This window comes from Pleurodeles waltl, chromosome 9 (assembly GCF_031143425.1).
Source record: "Pleurodeles waltl isolate 20211129_DDA chromosome 9, aPleWal1.hap1.20221129, whole genome shotgun sequence".
NCBI lineage: Eukaryota > Metazoa > Chordata > Amphibia > Caudata > Salamandridae > Pleurodeles > Pleurodeles waltl.
Window position 1 is genome coordinate 34096701 of NC_090448.1, and position 15252 is coordinate 34111952.

At 44.7% G+C, this 15252-nt stretch overlaps 1 protein-coding gene across 1 annotated transcript in view; it reads left to right on the forward strand.

Moving 5' to 3' along the window:
- Positions 1-5930: 5930 nt before the first annotated feature.
- Positions 5931-15252, forward strand: part of SLC25A20 (solute carrier family 25 member 20) — a 61152-nt gene continuing 51830 nt past the window's right edge. Inside the window, exon 1 of the mRNA XM_069206210.1 lies at positions 5931-6184. Coding sequence (XP_069062311.1) covers positions 6080-6184 — 105 coding nt within the window. The 5' untranslated portion in view covers positions 5931-6079. The remainder of the gene's footprint in view (positions 6185-15252) is intronic.

Below are 15252 nucleotides of genomic sequence, written 5' to 3' on the forward strand. Positions count from 1 at the left end.
GAAAATCATCAAATATTTGAAAAACCTTCCAGGTGATGGAGTGAAAGAAGCGTTAAAGAAATTTTCACAGACCGACGCAACATCAGAAGAAGCGCTGGAAGCCAAGTTCAATTCAATGTCGAATGTTGATTTTGAAAGGTATATCTTCAACCAAACATGACAACAGACTGGTGAAACAATGGATGAGTTTGCTGAAAGACTTGATGCACCTATTAAATATTGCAAGTTCTGTGACTTTACAGATGAAGAACCCATGCACCTCAGAATCATCGATGGCTGCCTTTTAGATTCTTTTAGAAGGTGCATGTTGAGAGAGACACTGGGACAAATTTAAGAAAAGTGGTGCTGCATCCAATGCAGTGACACTTTTCGAGCGCCCCCGTGTGCCCACCTAACTCCACCATGTGTGTGCCGTATTTAAGATATGGTGCACCAAGAAGGTATTAGGAACAATAGCATCAACACTTTTGATGCTATTGTGGCACTTTGCGCCACTAGCATCAAAAATTCTGACGCTAGTGGAGCATGATGCTAGTGCAGCAAAGTGCAAGGAGGCCCACTGATTACAATGGGTGTGCCCTTTTAACACCTGCTTTATGCAGGTGTTAAAAATGAGGCCAAAAATGGAGCAATTAAATCTTGTAGCTTTCATTGCGCCATTTTTGTGGGTCTCCTTGCGCTGGAATGTCCCCTTTGCATACATTATGCATGGTGCATGCATAATGTGGCGCAAAGGGTCGGAAAGTGGCGCAATGCATGCATTGTGACACTTTGTAGATATGGTGCAGTGTTTTTGTCAATCTAAAGCCACATTAGCATGAAAAAAATGAAGCTAATGTGGCATTAGATGGCGCAATGCCATCCTTAAATTCGGGCCACTCAGTCTAGAGAAAATGCTATTGGCCACGAGAGCAGAGGAACAAGAAGAATGACAGGCTAGTGACATGGAAGCAGGAACAGTGCACAATGAATCAGCGTTGACCATGTAAAGAAAGCCAAAGCACAAAATAGATGCACATAAGTTGACGTTGTTGAAGAAAACAAAGTAATGCTTCTGATGTGGACTGTCGTGTCCGAATGAAGGCAAATGTCCAGCCCTAGGACAAATCTGCAAAGGTTGTGGTAAAGAGAACCACTTCATAACTGTGTTTCAAGCTAAGGAAAAATCAAGTATGTCATGATGGAAAATAAAAATGGAGATGAGAACATACCGGAAGCAGTCTCACCATGCCCACAAAACCAAAAAGCAACATCACCTACAACAAGTGGAGACTAGGCAAAATTAATTGTTGTCAAGTTTGTTGTACAAAGGTTCTTCAACGATGCTATTGAGTACCAGCAAAGACATTGGGTGTGAGCTGATGATGTCCACCTAAAGACAGCAGGCATATGTGGGGCTAGCTGACTGTGAAGAAGACCGAAGTTCAAAAACAATTTATCAGACAAAGCGCCACACTTCTTTCGGACACTGTCCCAGGAAAACATTGAAGGTAAACGGTCACCCCATAACCTGTATCAGAGACAGTGGGGTGTCAATTAATATCATGCCAGTGGAATGATTCAATCTCTCACCTGTGCCACCTCTTACTTCTTCAGACAGGAAAGTATACCTGGGCAGCTTCTAAACTGCTACAGAGCCAAAGGTCATTCACAGCGGTAATGCAACACAAAACGGCATCAGTACGAACCACCATTCATGTTCTGTAAGGAACCTCGTCTAGTGCATGTTAGCCCAGTTTTGCCACAGAGGCTAAAATGGGGTTAATATCTCTCAGCTACAGCCTCAATGCTCAGCCAGAGATTATGAGCCAATTCCCACCGCTGTTTCATGGTTTGGGAAAACTCAAGAAAATGAAAGTACAACTTCACACCAATTAAGACATTCATCTGGTTGCCCAGCGGCACCACAGAGTTGCTTTTCATCTATAAGAAGCTGTACAAAAAGAGTTGACAATACTTTTGAAACATGACATCATTGAATGCTCCACAGGCTCCATGTCATGAGGTTCGCCCATAGTAGTTGTGCCAAAAAACAACAGCAGTGGAGTAGTGTCATTTGTGTTGATATGTGCTAGCCAAACAGAGCCATTGAGAGGGAAAGGCACTCTGGTCCCCATACAGTGAACATGATCATGCAACTGAATGGAGCTAAAGTCTTTTCCCATTTGGCCTAAACAAAAAGTACTACCAACTAGAGATAGAAGAGAACTAAATATATATTACCACTTGTTCCACTCATGTTGGGTTGTTCAGATACAAAAAACTGAGTTTTGGAGTTTCTTCGGCTGCTGAGATATTCCAGGATATTATCTGCAGACTAATCCAACTAACTTGTTACATATGCTTTCAATTACAGTGGTGACATACTGGTCTTTGGGAGAACTCAGAAAGAACACGACAAAGTCCTCACTCAAATGTGCCAGTTACTGGTGAATGTCTCACTTTGAATGCAGCAAAATATTAATTTCACAAAAACAAACCTAAGTTTTTTGGGCACATATCCTTTGATAGGGGAATGACTACAGACCCAGACAGGGAGCAAACACTGTTATCCATTTGTCCCCACCCCCCAAAGTTGTTACCGTGCTGCAATCCTTTCTAGGCATGACCAGTTACTGCCCACAATACATTCACAATTTTGCCACCGTGAGCACCCCATTGAGAACCCTGATAAGGTGGAATGGTCCTTTTCAGGGGTCTCCTGAACGCAATCAGAATTTCACAGAAATAAAACATGCAGTTGAGAATTCAACTGAAATGGCCTACTTTGACCTCAAGCTTCACACTGAGGCCATGGTAGATGCAAGCCTGTGGGCCTGGGGAAATCCTTGCTCTGAATACTCAGAGACACATTGTGGACTATGCCAGTCGAAGCCTTTCTATACCAGAACATGCTTACTCTCTTCTGGAGAAGGAGAATCTAGCTGTGGTGCGGGCCTGCAGACATTTTCATTTATTCCTCCATGAGAAATGATTTGCTGTCATCACGGACCACCAGGTGTTGTTCACTATTTTTGGAAAACAAAAGGCCAAGACACCGCCTCGCATTGAAAGGTGGGGGTTGAGGCTGCAAGAATGTGCCTATGAAATAGTACACCAACCAGGGATCCAGCAGATTACTTTTCATGAGCGCTGCTATATCGTCCTAGTTTGACATCCAGGACGGCTGAAGAATATCTCAATTTTATTGTGAACTCCAGCACACCAGAGTCTCTGTCTGTGGATCAAATCATTAGTGCCACCAACACTCATTGTGACATGACTATTGTCAAAGAACTCATTGAGACACAATTATGGAGACAATGTGCACTGTCTTTGGTTGATGATATTGAATTCCAAAAGTTCCAAAACAAACAGGATGAGTTAGTCTAAACACAAGAAGGCATAATACTGAGAGGCTAGAGAATCATCATACCTGACAGCCTAAGGCACTGGGTCACCAAGTTAGCCACTGTAGACCCCCGAAGAGCATTGAGAGACCGAGTGTGGTTCCTTCGATGAGATGAATGAATAGAAAGGGAACTGAAAGCATGCTACATCTGCAATTACCTGTCCCACAAGGTGATGCAGCACCCAACTGTGTCTGATCTTCCTGCCCTTGTCTGGGAGAGCTCTGCAGTTGACTTCTTCAGACTATTAGGAAACGAATAGCATCACATGGTAATCATAGACGAATATTCCTGTTTTCCGTTGGTGCAAACAATGTTGTTGACAACTTATGATAAAGTCATAAAAAGGCTTGATGGCATCTTTGGAAATTGGGTAACCCCAAGATCCTCAAATCTGATAATGGCCCACCCTTCGACAGCAAAGAGTTCAAAGAGTTTCTTGTAGAACTCAACATCAAACACCAAAAGTGTAAACCCCTTTGCCCCCAAGCCAGTGGTGCAATCAAAAGGTACATGGGCACCCGCAAGAGGGTAATTTAACGAGAGTCCATGGAAGAAGTCGTTCTGAGCCAAGCTATGTGCCAGGCCTTCCAAGTCTACTGATCAACTTCTCACTCCACTGCAGGTGAGAGCCCAGTTACTTTGTTGTTTGGGAGAGCCATCAGAACAAAACTACCTCAATGGACATCCAATCGATCAGTGAATGCGATGCTTCTCATAAGAGTAAAATGACAGCCTATGCTGATCAGCAACGACATGCCCATGAAAGTCTTTGACAAAGGAAACTGGGTAATGGTACAGCAGACACAGAAACGAAAGACGGACACCCCTTTCGCCACTGATCCTTTACAGGTGGTGGCGCGCAAGAGACAGATGGTGACAGCACATCATCCTGGAAAATCCATCACTCTGGAGACATCACACTTTAAACACCTGCCTCAACACTTGCCAGCTCCTGCAACTACATTGGAGGAGACCACACCCTCAGGACCAGCTCCTGAGCCTGTACCACCGTTGCCTGATATGGGTGGATCTCGATCAATTTGGATCACCCGAGCCGGCTGACCAATGCAAATCCTAGCAGACTGATTGAGGAATGTGATTTCAAATGATGCTTGCCACCTTTTTATTTAACAAAGAGGGAAATGTAGCATATTGATGCTATGCGCACTAGGAACCTTGTGATCCTGGGTGGACACTGAACAGGAGCCATGCGCTATGCGGGGAGGTGCAGACCTGCCAACTCACACACAGTGCTACCGGGTGTCACCCAAAATCAGCTCCAATCACACAGTAACCCAGTGGGGAGCTGATAACACACGGTGGCAGAGAAAATGAGCTAGAAACCTCTGCAAAGAGTGGACTTCCAGGTTGTTTTTTGTTTTCAAAGGGCTTTTAAAAGCAGACATACATTATAGGGTGTTAAAACACCCCAGGGCATTGGCACCAGACTCAGCAGGCTTTTTTTTAGGAGGAGGTGGGTTTGGTGGGGGAGGGTGCAGAAGTGCCTCCTAGGTAGATCTTGGCCCCCTCCAAGGCCATGTCCCCCCCTCCTCACACTGTGATTTTTTTTCTAAAGGTTCTGGAGGTGTCAAGGTGTGGTTCTGGGAAATATGACATAATGGTGTGTGTAGATTGATGTTAGGTAATAAAGACATGTTCAACCACAGCTCCTGTGTGTGGCGTAATCTATTTGCATGCTCCAGGGTTGGAAAAGAAGCTACATAATGTATTCTCGTTCCAGCTGGTAAGTTTTCCCATGTACACTGCTCTGATGCCGCAGGGCCTTGTCTGAGCTGTATAAAATCCCACAAATATATATATTTTAAACTAAACATTCCCAGCCCTGGCTTGACATTGCATGGCTCTCATTAATTTGCTAGCTTGTCCTCCTCTAGATCCGTCACGACTGAGCCATTTTCACCTTGGATTGCCACCTGAACAGTATTTTACATGAACTGGGTGATACGTTAGAGCCAAATTAAAAAAAAATATATTAGAAAAATCATTAAATTTCAGTAATTTCCACCTAAGCTGAAAGTAACAAATAGAAGTTGAACGCAGGTCAAAATAATGTAATATTTCAAGGCTAGTTCTCAATTGATTTCAAAGCATATAAAGTAATATAGCATGCGATAGCAAAGAACATAGAGGACTTTGGAGTGAGCTACATCAACTTTTCGCCCTTCCAAAATGGCGGCACCCTCGGATCAGCTCAGGAAAGTGTTTCAAGCACTCTAAGCAGGTGTACCCAGACGCACGGCGCCTCATAGGTACACGAGGAGTAAGGTTAGCTCTCTAGTTCTTTCTAAAGACTCCCTGACCCACGCCGAGCTCAGGAAGGTGCCATCTTGGGGACAGGCGAAGCGCCACCGTGCATTATGAATGAAGTCATTGGTTGTGAGGTAGCGCTGGCCTGGTTTCAGAATGTCCACCAGACGGGACACGGCGTTACCTAGCCGTGCTTCTTGGGTCACCTGCGCAGAACTGCGAGAGGATCGGGAGGCGCGCGCAGTAGTGGGTGAGAGGTCGCGCGCAAGGGAGGCGTGGCCTCCTGACAGCAGACGGTTGAAGGTCCAGCCGGGCGGGCGCAGCGCGAGGACACGGAGGCGGTTGCACCGGCAGCGGAGGACAGCGTCTCGCGCACACCCAGCCTGCCCCGCGCGCCGCCGGCCCCGCAGCGCGAGACCATGGCCAAGCAGCCGCAGCCCATCAGCCCGGTGAAGAACTTCTTCGCCGGGGGCTTCGGGGGAGTGTGCCTGGTGTTCGTGGGGCACCCGCTGGACACCATCAAGGTGAGGCTCCGGCAGGAAGGGCTCTTTTTTTTTTCTTCTTCCATTTCCTTCAGTCTTATGTAGCGCCAACTCGGCCCGAAGCGCTTTACGTGAGCACCAGTTACGTTACACAAGTCGCATTCATGTTTTTTGTGGGCACGGGAGATTGAGTGAATTGCCCAGAGTCAGATTCGACCCTGGTTCCCCAGCTCCTAAGTCCTAACCCTAGATTTGGCTTCTAGGCGCTTGGTTGCAGGTGGCACCTGCAATGCCGGTACCCAGAGGCAGGTTCTCGGTGCCTGCTGAGGCTGGAGGTAGGTGTGGGCAGGAGGACGCACCTAGGAAGCATGAGATGCTTTCCACCAGTACTCCCTTTCTGTAGACAAGCCTTTAATTCTTGTCCTGATCTTTGCACATTTGCTGTGCGTTCAAAGACCGAGACATCAGGCCCCCTCTTCCATGTACCTTGATGTTTACTTTTCATTCTCTGATTTTTAAAGTGAGATGAGTTATCTGGCAAGTTTGCTGGGTACTGGGAAAGAAAGCTTTATTTCCTACACAATAACATTTAAATATCTTTAAGTGTACTGTGAAGTATATCAGAACAGGAAGGCACAAATGAAGCACTGACTGCAAAAGTCTGACGTGTGGTGGAAACAAAATTGAAATACGATCAAAGATATTAGCACAGTGATGCCCTTTTCACGTAGAATCGTTTGTGCACTATATAATTTATCAGTGAAACTGTATGTGCAACCTTAATGGTCATTTCGGTTGAAACTGTGTGGTTTTAAAGGCAGTGCGCTACCACACCATGCATACTAGACTGAACGCAACTCCGCCAGCCTAATCCTCTCTTCGCCACTCTCTGATACCCTACTCCTCTCCATGCCACTCACCTCTACCCCGCCAACTTTCGGCCGTGCTGGACAGTAGCCATACTGGTGTACAACATGGCTAAAGTAAATTGGCAGCCAGTAGCTGTTGTATAGGTGAGACCTATTGGCATTACTAATACTTGTTTATATGGCACTCAACCCACCAGTTATTAGGCCTTTTAGCTCCCTTGTTCAGGGCTTTGCTTTGGTTGTTCATGGAGTCGGTTGCTCCATGTGGAGATGTCCATGGACACGTCATGATGTGGAACGAGTGTAGGCTTTTCCTTTCTGATATGTTCTGTAAGGGGTCACCAATATACAGTCCAAACCCATCTGTATTTTGTGTGGTGTGGGTATTCTCTGATGTAGTAGGTTCCTAGGGTTCTCGGTGTACTATGTGCCGCGTTTGGTGATTGTCTGTCGTTTATGAAATTTTTGTGAGTGATTGTGATGGGGATTGATAGGTGGTGGAGGTTAATATTGCCCATTGTTTCACATTGGCCTAGAGCCAGCGTATTAGAGGAGTGGCTTGGTCTGTTTTTAGATATGGGATTAACTGCGTTCTCTAGTTTGATTAGGGTGTATAATCTTGCAAAGGAGAAAGCAAAACCAGGGCACTCAATGAAGCAAAAAGTAGTCCATAGAAGTCCAAATTTCCAATGAAGATTTATTCTTTTGTAAGCAAAGCGTAATGTACTGGTTCAAGAAGTAAATAAATCCGTATATGAAAACAACAGAAAACAGCCAACACGTGTTTCGTCCTATTGGACTTTTTCAAGGCTCAGAAAACATAATAGAGGTAAGGTGCTGATCATAGATATTATTGCCTTTGGGGTGGCATATCGTATTACCCAGATTATGAGAACCGCCGTAGGGGGGTTAAAATATGTCGTCAAAAAAACCCCCGGGGGGGTTTTTGAACGCATGACGAGCGTTACCATACGCTGTGATAAACTCTACAATCTAGGATTTCCCGTACTTTTATTTAAGACGGACATCACATACAGGGGCATTTGAACCCTCGCTGTTTTTTGACGACATATTTTAACCCCCCTACGGTGGTTCTCATAATCTGGGTAATACGATATGCCACCCCAAAGGCAATAATATCTATGATCAGCACCTTACCTCTACTATGTTTTCTGAGCCTTGAAAAAGTCCAATAGGACGAAACACGTGTTGGCTGTTTTCTGTTGTTTTCATTTACGGATTTATTTACTTCTTGAACCAGTACATTACGCTTTGCTTACAAAAGAATAAATCTTCATTGGAAATTTGGACTTCTATGGACTACTTTTTGCTTCATTGAGTGCCCTGGTTTTGCTTTCTCCTTTGCATCTTGTATCTACAGCACATACCGTAGATGGTTCCATACTGTGTTTGGTCCACCTGTGGTCTTGTGTACCTATAAAACCCGTTGGTGGTTGGGTTTTTCAACCGGGATTGCACTGTTTCAGTACCTGCATTCTATTACTACAAGACTTTCAACTGTGTTGTGTCAGATGTGCAACGTTAGCATCAACCACCTTGCCTTTTTAAGTAACGTTGACTGTTCAGGGTGTATAATCTTGTCTGAAGCTCCTAGCCAGGTTCGGTCTCTTCCAGTTCTCTCTCCCCACCCCCCCCACACTGAGGCCTGTTGCACAAGGGCCATCTCACAAGCTGTGACAGTTTGTCACATACTGGGTGTCCTAACCTACAGTAAAGCAAATTAATAGACACCGCAGCCGGGGATTAACCCCCTTCGCCGCTAGTACGAATAACTGCCAGAGCTCAAAGAAAAGACAAATTATTGAATGGGTATTTCCACTCAACTCTTTTCTCCATGCCAAATCTGATTTCCACTGCAGAGGAGATGATTAGACCTACATCTCCCTAGCACTGTTTTTATCCACTGGTCAGTCTGCTCCACTGTTCATTTTTGCCATGTGGTATATATTTTTGTGTGCCTTTGTTTACATGGGTGGTTGTATGAATACTGATGTTTGCAGGCTGTGCTTGTATTCACGAATGTGTCTTTTGTCCTATTTACATTGGTGCCTTTGTATGCTGGACTGTGTGCTAGTATGTTGTGTCTGTGAATGCCGAGGACAGTAGCCAAACCTTTTGACTTTGCCAGTGTTTATTCATGGGCCAGGAGCCAGATTGCCCCCCACCCACTCCAGGTCTGTGAGGTCTGTTATAATTCGATCACCGCATCTAATAGGTGGTGGGTGCACAGGAGGAGGTAGCAGTCAGTAAATCGCCTCAAAGACTGGTATACATGGGGACAAGGATGCTCTTTACGGATAGTCAGTGTGGTCTGTGTCCAGCAGAGCTGGAGGTGCTGGCACTCTGGTTTGTGTTGCTGCACTGACTCCGTTTTCATTCCGTCTGCAAGGGCTGCCTTACAATTAATGTTCATGTTTCACCTATTTCTGCTCGGCCTTGACTCATCCTTCCCGGGCCAGTGTGACTTCATTTCACTTCGATTTCGTAACAACTGGTTTGTTACGCCTCTTTCATCCATGACTCAGTGTCCTTTGTGCAGACTGAACTCTGACCTTCTTGCCCTACAGCGCGTGTTGAGAGCAAGGGAGCTCTGTTGTTGCTGTTCATACAGCATCTAGTGCCATCCTGGTAATGTGTCTAAGCTCCTATCATATTATAGAATGATGGGCACAGGTTTGCAACATAGTCGTGAGGGTATGGGGCTGACTGAGCCAGCCAGGTGAGTTAGAGCGAGTGCTGAACTGAAGATAATTATACAAGTCATTCGTCTTCTTCCATAACCAGTGTTTTGTAGTGGGCCAGATCTGACACAGGTAGTATATATTGGGCTCAGGTGTGCTTCCCGTATCTGTCACTCACACCCCGGATTCAGCCTAGTGGCCCTTTTGGGTATGTTTTACCGTGCCATATTATTTTGCTGACCCGCATAGACTGTTTCATGGCCCCAGTGTTGTGACTTCCCAATTGAATGCTTCCCTTTCTCTGACTTTTCTTCATGTGAGAGAGCTTATCATTGGTTTTCTTCTGCACTCAGCTCATGCTGTTGGGAGCAATGAATCTGTAGGAGTCTGGCTTTGGTATGCATGGTGGACTACAGTCACTTATATGTTCTAAATGTTTACTGACAATGGGTTTTTAAGCCAAAGCGCAGGGGAGAGTTTTGTCTAAGATAACAGTCCTTTGAATCAGTGGACTTCATGTATTGTTGCAGAAGGAAAGTCTCAAGAGAAAAACTAAGAGGCCTTTCAAACTCTGCCAGTCTCTGGGAGAACATTATAATACATTTCACCAGATTTACTCCACTCTGCAGAAGAAGCTACATCCAGGAGAAAGCCCACCTTCCAGAAAGCCCGCAGTGCTGGAAAGCCAGAACAAAGGTACGAGTATGCTGAATATATACACTGGGTAACATAACACCTAATTCAGAGTAAAGACCTGTTGCAGACTATGCAAAGGTAACCGGATGACCTTCGTCGTTACAGAAGCTTACAGTATTGACCATTTTAAAAGAAGTTCGAGTGGTAGATCCTTCTCGGTTGTTGCTTTCATTATTACTTTCCAGCTCCTCTCACAGAGGCTCTGTCTTGCTGGTATGGATGCTATGCATTGCAGAATCCACTGGTTTGGTTTCCAGTCATGTCCACCTCTTCCCCTCCCAGACTTTGTGCCCCCTGTTTCTTGGTATCTGAGGAGGAGTTCTTGCTTGCACCCTCTCATACCTTGCTTTAAAGGGGGCCTTCAGAACTGGGTAAATGCTCTGTGAGAATAAATAAGTCTCATACTGCTCAAAGCAGGAGATGAGTACTGGTGATGTCATGTTCATCAAAATTCTATCCAAATTTCAAAACCACTTCTTTTGAGTAGGTGAAGTTAGGTATAAAGCTTGCACGAAAAAGTCCAACTGACCTGGAAATATCCTCAAGTTTAGTCCTTAAAACAGCCTGCCCAGCTCACATTGTCTTTCCTCTTGCATATCTTCCAAACAGCGCTGTTGGAATGACCTAGTTTCCATTGAGAGAGTAAGGGAATGTGCCAGGAGAGTGTGTGCAAGACAAAGAAACACTGGTTGGCAGTTGCTTACTTGGAGTAGAAGTTTGAAGTAGAGATGGTAGGGCGTGGAAATATATTAAGCTCCACCTGTTAGAACTGGCTCATTTCAGCACGATTAATCTAAAATGGTACCAGCTCTCTCTTCTAAAGAACGTCAGGAGGTTTCTTCCACAAAGTGACTTCAGATCTGCTGTTTAAATCCTTGTCCTTTCTTATCTGGATGGCAGTAATGCCATACTTCACGGATTCTCAGACTCCACATCACCAATCCATATATATGGTCATCCCCTGCACTTCAGCACATCTCATCCAGAGCCTGAAGAAAATGATCACATAGCTCCCATCTTGATGGAACTCCCTTTGTCAGCCCGTATCATCTTCAAATCCAGCTGTATCATTTACAATGCCACAACCCTGTTTAATTTGCATACAAGCTCAGTCTCTGGTTGTTCTCAGCAAACCTGCACCCCTCATACCCCATCAAACTTCAGAATAAGAAGTGTAAAAAAGGAAAAAAATAACAGGCCTTTTCCATCTATGCACCCAGGATCTCAAACATCCCTCTACACATCATAACCACCCAGATGCTGCTCCGTTTTGCAAAAGAGCTGAAAATTAATCTTGAAAGAACACTACATAACAATGCATTTATCATCCACAACCCAGCTTCTCTTTTGTTATTCGTTGACTGATTGTCTTTGACCGCATGCAGCACTCTTTTGCTCTTTGGCCAGTGGCGGCCGGCAGCTTTAGGAGGGAGGGAGGGAGGGGGGCGGGCGGGAAGCCCACACTTATTCTTTCACACACAGACATGCACGCACATCCATTAACAACACTCATGCCATTCAAACATGCATGCACGCGTGCACCAAACATTCAATTTAAAACATCACACACACACTTACCTTCAGCCTCTGGGTCCCATGAGGGTTGGGATTGCTGCCTTCCCTCATTGGCTGACCCTAGGTCAGCCAGTGAGGGAAGGCAGCAGTCCCAGCCTTGTCACAGAGTGGGATCGGGTCAGTGAGACTGCTGACCCCACCCCACTCTGTGACGAGGTGTCACTGATTGACACTCTCCCTGGGTGCTTCAGGGCTTAAACCTGAAGCGCCCAGGGCGAGTGTCAATAGGTGACGCTTTCCTCGTCACCCAGGGGAGGGCCTCGAGGCACCTTTGCTGAGCCGAGGAGGTCACGCCCATAGGAGCTGTGACCTCCTCAGCCCAGCAAAGTTCAGCTCAGGCAGCCTGGAGTCTGCGCAAATCGCACATGGCTCACTCCTGGCTGTCTGAGCTGAAAATGAAGAGTGTCTGTCAGGCTGGCCTTTGTTCAGCCTGACAGACCCTCTTCATGGGGGGCAAAAGGTGGGGGGGTGTGGCCCCTCCACCCTAAAGGACGGGCCGCCACGGTCTTTGGCTATGCTGATGTATATAGAAATACCATACAGTTATGTACTTGCGCCACAGGTCCATAATAACTCCTTCCATGCAGAAGGAAAAATAAGTGGCAGACTGAGAGGGGCCGCACCTTCTTATTCCACTCAAGACTGTAGCTGGTTTAAGTCTCAACCACGCACAGATTAACTTGGTAAACAGTAATGGTCAAAAGCCTTCTGTGGACCAGAAGAAACACTGCAAGGATCTTGCAATCTAGTTTTTAAAGGGAGACGTGATGGCAACTGTCACAAAGCTCTTCAAACTTACTGCATGTCTGGCCAACACATTTTCATTATGCCCATGTTGCCGTCTACAGAAGAGGCAGGCCTGTTAATGGGGCAAAGTAAATTCTTAATTACCTTAAGAAGCCTCAGCTACGAGAGACGTCTCTACATACTGGGGAAATACCTTGTCTTTTGAAATTTATAAAAAGCGTACTGAGAATAATAAGGTACAAGATTGATGAAGATAAAAAAAATCTCAAGCACCGTGGCCGTTAAGGGGTGCTGGTTTATACCTGAAAATACTTGAAAGAACTGCATCCTCCATACACCATAGCAAGCCTTTAAAATGCGTCTTCTGCACACCTTCTTACATAGACAGTTAAGAGATAAGCAGAATGGGGCATAGCACAAAACTCAGAGGACCAGTTGACACTCCGCTCCCAAATATCGGTTAGAAGTGCAGAAGAGGGTTCTGAAGTCTCCCCTGAGGTGAATCCCGTCATGTAATGCAGCAACCCTGAAGGTCCCACTGCAGTGCTGGATCAAATGTGCCATACAGATTTAATGACATCCCAGCCTCTGTTGCTCTCTTATTGCCTCCGCAGTGGCTTTTCTGCACTTTTGTGGAAAGTGACTAACAAAGTATAGTCAGTAAAACCTCTTGGGCGATATTCTAAGGACGTGCCTTGGGAGCATTCCTGGGCAGTTGTGCTGAATGTCCAGTGCACACATTGTGCAAATTCCTCTCAATCCTCCACTTGAAATTGGTAAATGCTTTACATAAAACAGAAATCCTCAAAGTGAAAGTGTCTCTCTCGGCATAGTGGGAGGGCCAGTACTACAATATTCGCTGCACTCGGCAAATTCACCCCATAATGATTTGCAGGACATTACTTTTACAAAACATTGTTGCCTCTAACTCACCGTGTGGTGGTCCTAGGACAATGGGACCACCACCAAAACATTCAACATGACGTGCATTTTCTGTTTAGGTCATCTCTGGGTCCCCACACCAGGTTGGTGCCGGACCCCAAAATAACCCCTCCCGCCATTCGGTGTCTTTTTAAGCATTCTCTTGGCTGAAACGTTTGTTTTACAGCTGGGAGTAGCTTGTGTTTTAACAGCCTTGTTTATAATATCTTTTCTGTAGGCCTGTTACCCCTGAAAATATGTAATGCACTTTGCTCTTTAGGGGCTAAATATATGGTTACTCTGCATTATTTATTGACATTTCCTTTTTGTGTGGCATTGCCCTCTAGGGGCTACTATAGAGTTGCATGACCATGTTTCTTACAAATGCTATTTTCATTGTGTCCTCTAGGGGCTGTTTCTAAGCATTACAGTCATATCAACATATTAAAATATTAGTGGCACAGAAAGTTGCCCCAAAATGCTTTGCAGGGCATTACTTTTACAAAAGTGTTTTGCTCATAACCCAGCCTATGATGATTCTAGGACAATGGGACCACCTTCAAAACATTGACCACAATGTGCTTTTTCAGTCTACATCATTTGTGGGTCACCCACTGTTGGTGGGTACACCAAAATAATAACCGCTGCCACCATTCGGTATCTTTAAATCTTTTTCATGGCTAGAACTTTTGTTTTACAGCTGGGGGAACTTCTGTTTTAAAGGCCTTAGTTGTAATATCATTGTAGTAGGCCAGCTAGCCCTAAAATGCCCTCTAGGGGCTATGCATATGGTTACACTGCATTACTTTCTCCTGTTTTTTCATAGGGTATGCTCTAGGGGCTAACAATATGGTTACATGATGATGTTTCTTACAAATTATATTATTGTTATGGTGACCTCTAGGGGGTGAGTTGAGCATTAGTCTAGTGGCAAAAGTGTATTTCTGGTAAAGGTTTAAATTCTAAATGTATATGTATATTAATCTTTCCTTATTACATTTATGACCATAATTCAGGCCAACTTAACATCCTTATTACACTAGGACTGTTTGAACCGTCTTGATATGTTTGGGTAAAGAACCCTTCTAGTTTATTTCTTCTCTGTGGCTGTTTTGTGTGGTTTTTTTTTTTGGTTTTTTTTTTTGTTTGTTAATTGTGTTAGCCAGCCAGCAACTGACTGTGGGGTGGTGAAAGTGGTATTCTATTGGAATTAGCATGGCAGATTTAAATTAGGATGCTAAATGGCAGCATTTTCATTTTTTGCTGCAGATAAAGGAAGAAGGGAAATGGAAGTGATTTAGTCGTATGTATGCCCAGTAACTTAAAGCCTCTTAGCAAAAACACAAATGAACACGGACAAAAAAAAATATATCCCCAAATGAAAAAAAACACATCGGCGACAGCATGGATCAGAGAGAAAAAAAGTCAAGCGTTTTTATAATCTGAACAGCTATTGTGACATCTTAAAATTCAAAATATTATCACCATATTTAGGAAACTAAAATGTTACGTCAAATTGAACACTTTCTCTTGTTTCCCGACGAAACACATGTATCTGTTAAATTCAGTTACACTATGCAATTTTACACCAACTTTCATT